The following is a 5254-nucleotide window of genomic DNA, read 5'->3' as shown; positions in this document are numbered from 1 at the left end:
CGGCTAATGATGTTGTTCTTCATAAACTTGACCATATGAGATGCTGCGATGGTGGTGTAGGACGCTACCTCTATCCATTTGGTGAAGTAATCTACTGCCACTAGGATATATTCATGCCCGTTTGAAGCTTTGGGGCTGATCTTGCTGATGATGACCAGTCCCCATACGGAGAAGGGTCATGGTGCCGTCAGGTTGCAGAGTTCGGAACCGGGCACATGGATCTAGTTCGCATGCTCCTGATACTTGATGCATTTCCTGACGTGTTTGCAGCAATCTGTCTCCATCGTAAGCCAATAGTAGCCGAGTTGTAGGATCTTCTTCGCCATCATATGCCCGTTCATATGTGGGCCACATAGTCCTTCGTGGATCTCTGACATGATTTGAGTTACTTCTGTTTCATCCACACAACGGAGAAGGACTTAGTTGAAGGATTGCTTGTAGAGGATGCCCCCCAGTGATCACGAATTGTGCCGCTAACCGTTAGATAGTGCAACGATCGATCAGTGTTGCTCCTTCCGGATACTTCTGATGTTCGAGATATTCTTTGATATCTGTGTACCATAGCCGATCATTTAAGGGATGTTCAGCTTCATTGATCTGTAGGCAGAACGTGGTTCCTCCTGGAGTTCGACGATGAGTTCCCATTCTGCAACTCCTTTTGGGATCTCTAGCATTGAAGTGAGGGTAGCTAGAGCGTCTGCAAATTGATTCTTGGCTCGGGGCATGTAGGAGAATGTGATTTCGTCGAATTCCTCAATTAAAATTTCTAGGTAGACGTGATATGGGATCAGCTTTTCATCTTTGGTCTTCCAATCGCCATTTATTTGATTGATGATGAATTGTGAATCTCCGAAGACTAGTAACTTTTTTATATTGAGGATATTGGCTTCTCTTAGACCTGCAATGCATGCTTCATATTCAGTCACATTGTTAGTACATTGGAATGCCAGCCTCTTGGATATGGGAATTGGGACGTCATCGGGAGAGTAGAGTATGGCGCCTACTCTACTTCCCTTCGAATTTACAGCTCCATCAAAGAAGAGCGTCCACTCTCCAGCCTTCCTTTCTTCTTCCTCGATCAGGAGGACGTCCTCGTCAGGGAAGAAGGTCTTCAATGGTTGATAGTAGGGCAGAGAGTGCCCCGCTAGATGATCGGCCAGTGCTTGCCCCTTGATTGCCTTCTGGGTGACATAAGTGATGTCAAACTCAGAAAGCAGTAACTGCCATTTTGTGATCCTCCCCGTTAGTGCCGGCTTTTCGAACAAGTACTTCAACGGGTCCATGCGAGTACGCAGAAGGATTGGGTGAGCGATCATATACTGTCTTAGTCGTCGTGTCGCCCAGACTAGAGCGAGACATGTTTTCTTTAAGCTTCTTCCTGTATCGTCGTGTTGGCTAAGAACGCATCTGATTGCTTCTACTGCGACGAAGATATATAGTAGCAATGGCCTACCTGGAATAGGTGGCATGAGCACTGGGAGATTCAGCAGGTACTTCTTGATTTTTTCGAAGGCCGCTTGACAATCTTCATTCCATTCCTTTGGCGAGTTCTTCCGCAGGAGCTTGAATATGGGCTCGCAGACCGGGGTGAGTTGTGCGATGAATCAGCTGATATACTGGATTCGCCCAAGGAAGCCCCAAATTTCTTTTTCAGTTTTGGGTGGTGGCATTTCGATGATTGCCCTGGTCTTAGTTTCATCCACCCGAATACCATCTTCGCTGACGATGAAGCCTAACAGTTTGCCTTCGATTGCAGGGAAAACACATTTTTGTGGGTTGAGTCGGAGCTTGAACTTTTTTAGCCTATCTAAGAGCTTTTTGAGATCCTTGAAGTGTCCTTCGATCGTGCGAGATTTGACGATCATGTCGTCCACATAGACTTTCATTTCCTTATTTATCATGTCATGAAACAAGGCAGTCATGGCTCGCTGATATGTAGCTCCTACATTCTTCAGCCCAAAGGGCATAACCCTGTAGCAGAAAGTTCCCCATGGTGTGATGAAGGAACTCTTCTTGCGATCTTCGATAGCCATCCTGATCTGATTGTAACCAGAGCACCACCAAGTCTTCATCGAGCCCTGGCATGTCCTCATAAGAGAAGGCAAAGTTGGACAACCTCGGTTTCAGAAACTTCACCATTCTTTGCTTGTTTTCCAGGGAGAGTGATCTCCCGATGCGCACCTCTCTGGGAAGCTCCGCTGATCTTAAGTTCACAATTTCGAAATCATTTGCTACAACATTGGCCTTTGTTTCGAATTTTTTGAGAGAGTCCTCAAATTCGTGAGCGATATCATCATTTCTCTCATCCAGGGCTTCATCCAAACCCATGAGCTCGAAGTCCAACTCTAGATCGAAATCATAAAAGGCGACCTCAAACTCTTGCGTTGTATCTAAAGTATTTGGCACAATGATTTTAGAAGGTTTTTCTATTGTTTTTGTATTTTGAAAACTTTCTGATGTTTTGTGATTTTGAGGAATATTTGATTTTTTTATATTTTTGAGAATATGTGATGTTTTTGTGTTTTGAAAATTTTCTGATTTTTTTGTGTCGCCAAAGGATCTCGAACAGGACGGTGTTGCGAACCATGATTGATCTTGTCCTAGTTCGGGGTACCAACTACTATTTACATTGGCCTTTTTTTGGGACCGGCATCCGTGGATGGTTTACAGGTTGATTCGATCGTTAGGGGGATGGCTGACCAAGGTGGTTCTTTCCCCCTTTCGATCCCATGGTTCTGCTCTGTCTGTTCCTGTGAGTCACCTGTCCCAATGACCATGATGTCTGCTGGGCTGGGCTCAGAATCGGAATCTGATTCAACTTCTTCGCCTAATAATTGAAGTTCTTCTGGCTCTTCAGGTTCATCTTGCGATGGGATTTTGATGTCCGTCCAGTCAAGGAAAGGCCACTTCCCTTTATCAATCCAATGGATGAGCTGCATTTGCCCCTTGTGTCGCTGAGCTGGTGGCGAGGATAGGTCCTATTGATTGTGGGTGGAAACGGGTGTCTCCCTGTTCTTGCTTTTGTCCCTTCCAAGGGGCATTCCTGGATCTAGGTCCTTTGTGGGTGAATCCTTATCCATGCCCCTAGCCCCATGCGGTGAGTCTCAGGGTTCTGCTCCTGACATCAGATGTGCTTTTGATGTCTTAGAATTTTATCTCACCTTATCGGTGGCCAGATGGACTCTTGATTGGCAAGCTCTGAGAGTTTGAGTCGCCGAAGATGATCCTCAAGGGAAGTCATCGTGTCTCCACAAACTGCCCCAGCCTTGATGAATTTAATGGGTGTGCACCTAAACGTTTGACCCTTTCTTGGCCTTTCAGCTTGATCTTCTGGTGTCGGTTGATATCCCAGTCCTCGCCTCTGTACGTTGGCGCGTGCTGTCTTTACTACCATACCTTTTTCATGGAACTCAGTGCGGTAGTTCAGGATTAATCGTTCAGCAAGGGGAATGACATATTCAGCAGCAAGAGGGTGTGGGTTGGCGATTGCATTCACATTTTCGAATTCAAAGCTGTGATACGGTATGTCACCCTCTGCATGCTGAATATCAATCAATGGGATGTCGATTTCGGCGATATTGACCGTCACCAGTAGGATGGTTTCTGGCTCGGCCAATACTGTAATGATTCGATTTCCCAAATGAAATTTAACCCTTTGATGGAGGGTAGATGGGATGGCTCCAATAGCATGGAGCCATGGCCGCCCCAACAGAAGGTTAAAGAGGCAGGAATGTCAATGACCTGAAATGTGACAAGGGTCATATCTGGTCTGATTTGTAGTTCGAGGTCAATTTCTGCCTTAACCTGTCTTCGAGAGTTATTGAAGGCTCTAACGCTCATGGTGCTGGACCCGAAAGAAGACGGTTCTATCCCTAATCGTTCGGCAGTTCTCAAAGGGGCAAACATTTAAGCTTGATCCATTGTCTATGAGTACAAGTGAAACTTTGAAATTCTCATAATGGACAACTATATTTAGTGAGCGCCCATGTTTACGACCTTCAGGTGGCAATTCCTCATCAGAGAAAGTTATGGCTCGTGGCGCGAGGAGTTGTCCGATCATACTTGCCACCATTTCGGGAAGTACATCAGGAGAGATATGGGCATCATTCAATGGTTTTGCAAAGATTTCTCGATGCGATCGTGATGTGCATAGGAGTTCTCAGATGAAAATTTGTGTGGGAATGGATTTGAGTTGTGCTACTATATCGTAGGCGAGATCGGTTTTCTGGGTGGTTCCCAGCAAAATTCCTCGGGTTTCCTTTGGGTTTTGATTCTCTCCTGAAATATCTTCCGTTGTTGCCCACTTCAATGCATTCTGGGCAGTGCCACTCTTCCTTCCAGGAGGGAACCGTTCTTCCTTCCAGGTATATCATTGGTTCTTAAAGTTGAGGGGTTGTGGCGGGAATCATTTGTGAGAGACTTGGTGATCTTGAGGTGCTGCCAAGTCTTGGTGAGATTTGACATTAGGATTCTCTTCCTCCATTTGCTGTGTGGGAGAGGTCCTCTGGGCATGTGCCAGTTGGTGTGGCATCAAAAATTTTGGGGCTTGAACCGGGGGTGCCCCTTGCAAGGTTAGCGGAGTTAGATTAGGGAGACCTATCGGGAGAACAACGGGTTCAGAATTTGACCTTGGATTTGCTGAATTTAGGGCGGGACGTGCCCCTTGGGGAGTGTGATGTTGAGGATATGACCTGGTGGATACTGGGGATGCCCCTTGCAAGACGAGAGGTGGAGTTGTTGATGCTGCTTCAAGGAAGACAAGAGGCTGTGTTGTTAGTGTTGCTTCAAGGAAGACAAGAGGTTCTGTGATTGGTACTACTTCAAGGAATACCTGTGGCCCAGGCGATGACGCCTGTTGGTATCCCCATGTCCGATTTGTTGTACCAGGCATGATTGCTTATATGGAATGATGTGGAGAGGAGTGTATGGGTTGCCCTCCTTCAATATGGTTGACGATAGATGTGCTGGATGTGCTGGGTCCTGCTTGATACGATGGCAGGAGATTTTGGAGAATGTTAGCCTAAGCTGTATTATTGGCCTGCGGGGTGATCGCAATCTTCTGGCTTTCGATTAAATCTTGGACCATATGTTTTAAAGCAAAGCAGCGGTCCGTTAAGTGGCCAGGAGCCTGATGGTATGCGCAGCATTGATTTTCGTTGTAATCGAGCAACAAGGGATTAGGTGGAAGTCGCGGTTGGAGTGGTGTCAAGAGTTGCTTTTGCATTAGCATTGTCAGAACCTGACTGTATGTTTG

At 46.3% G+C, this 5254-nt stretch overlaps 2 protein-coding genes across 2 annotated transcripts; both read right to left on the bottom strand.

The window, feature by feature from the left end:
* Nucleotides 1-572: 572 nt before the first annotated feature.
* On the bottom strand, nucleotides 573-1283 carry LOC131230460 (uncharacterized). Its single transcript, XM_058226384.1, has one exon. The coding sequence runs from the start codon at nucleotides 1281-1283 to the stop codon at nucleotides 573-575; it is 711 nt and encodes a 236-aa protein (XP_058082367.1).
* A 321-nt stretch (nucleotides 1284-1604) lies between these two features.
* LOC131230459 (uncharacterized) lies at nucleotides 1605-2939 on the bottom strand. Its single transcript, XM_058226383.1, has 3 exons — nucleotides 2669-2939; nucleotides 2051-2198; nucleotides 1605-1971 (listed from the first exon to the last, which is right to left on the bottom strand). Exons 1-3 carry the CDS (start codon nucleotides 2937-2939, stop codon nucleotides 1605-1607), a joined length of 786 nt encoding a protein of 261 aa, XP_058082366.1.
* Between the last annotated feature and the right edge of the window lie 2315 nt (nucleotides 2940-5254).

This window comes from Magnolia sinica, chromosome 17 (assembly GCF_029962835.1).
Source record: "Magnolia sinica isolate HGM2019 chromosome 17, MsV1, whole genome shotgun sequence".
NCBI lineage: Eukaryota > Viridiplantae > Streptophyta > Magnoliopsida > Magnoliales > Magnoliaceae > Magnolia > Magnolia sinica.
Note: the sequence above shows the minus strand (reverse complement) of the source record. Positions and strands in the feature narration are given on the sequence as shown.

Excerpts from the sequence above, each read along its gene's own strand:
- LOC131230460 (XM_058226384.1), bottom strand. The coding sequence starts at position 1,283 with ATGGACCCGTTGAAGTACTTGTTCGAAAAGCCGGCACTAACGGGGAGG.
- LOC131230459 (XM_058226383.1), bottom strand. The coding sequence starts at position 2,939 with ATGCAGCTCATCCATTGGATTGATAAAGGGAAGTGGCCTTTCCTTGAC. Across the intron at positions 2,199-2,668 it reads CCTAACGATCGAATCAACCT|CGGAGCTTCCCAGAGAGGTG; the intron begins GTAAACCATCCA and ends ACTTAAGATCAG. Across the intron at positions 1,972-2,050 it reads GAAGACTTGGTGGTGCTCTG|GGTTATGCCCTTTGGGCTGA; the intron begins GTTACAATCAGA and ends TTTCTGCTACAG.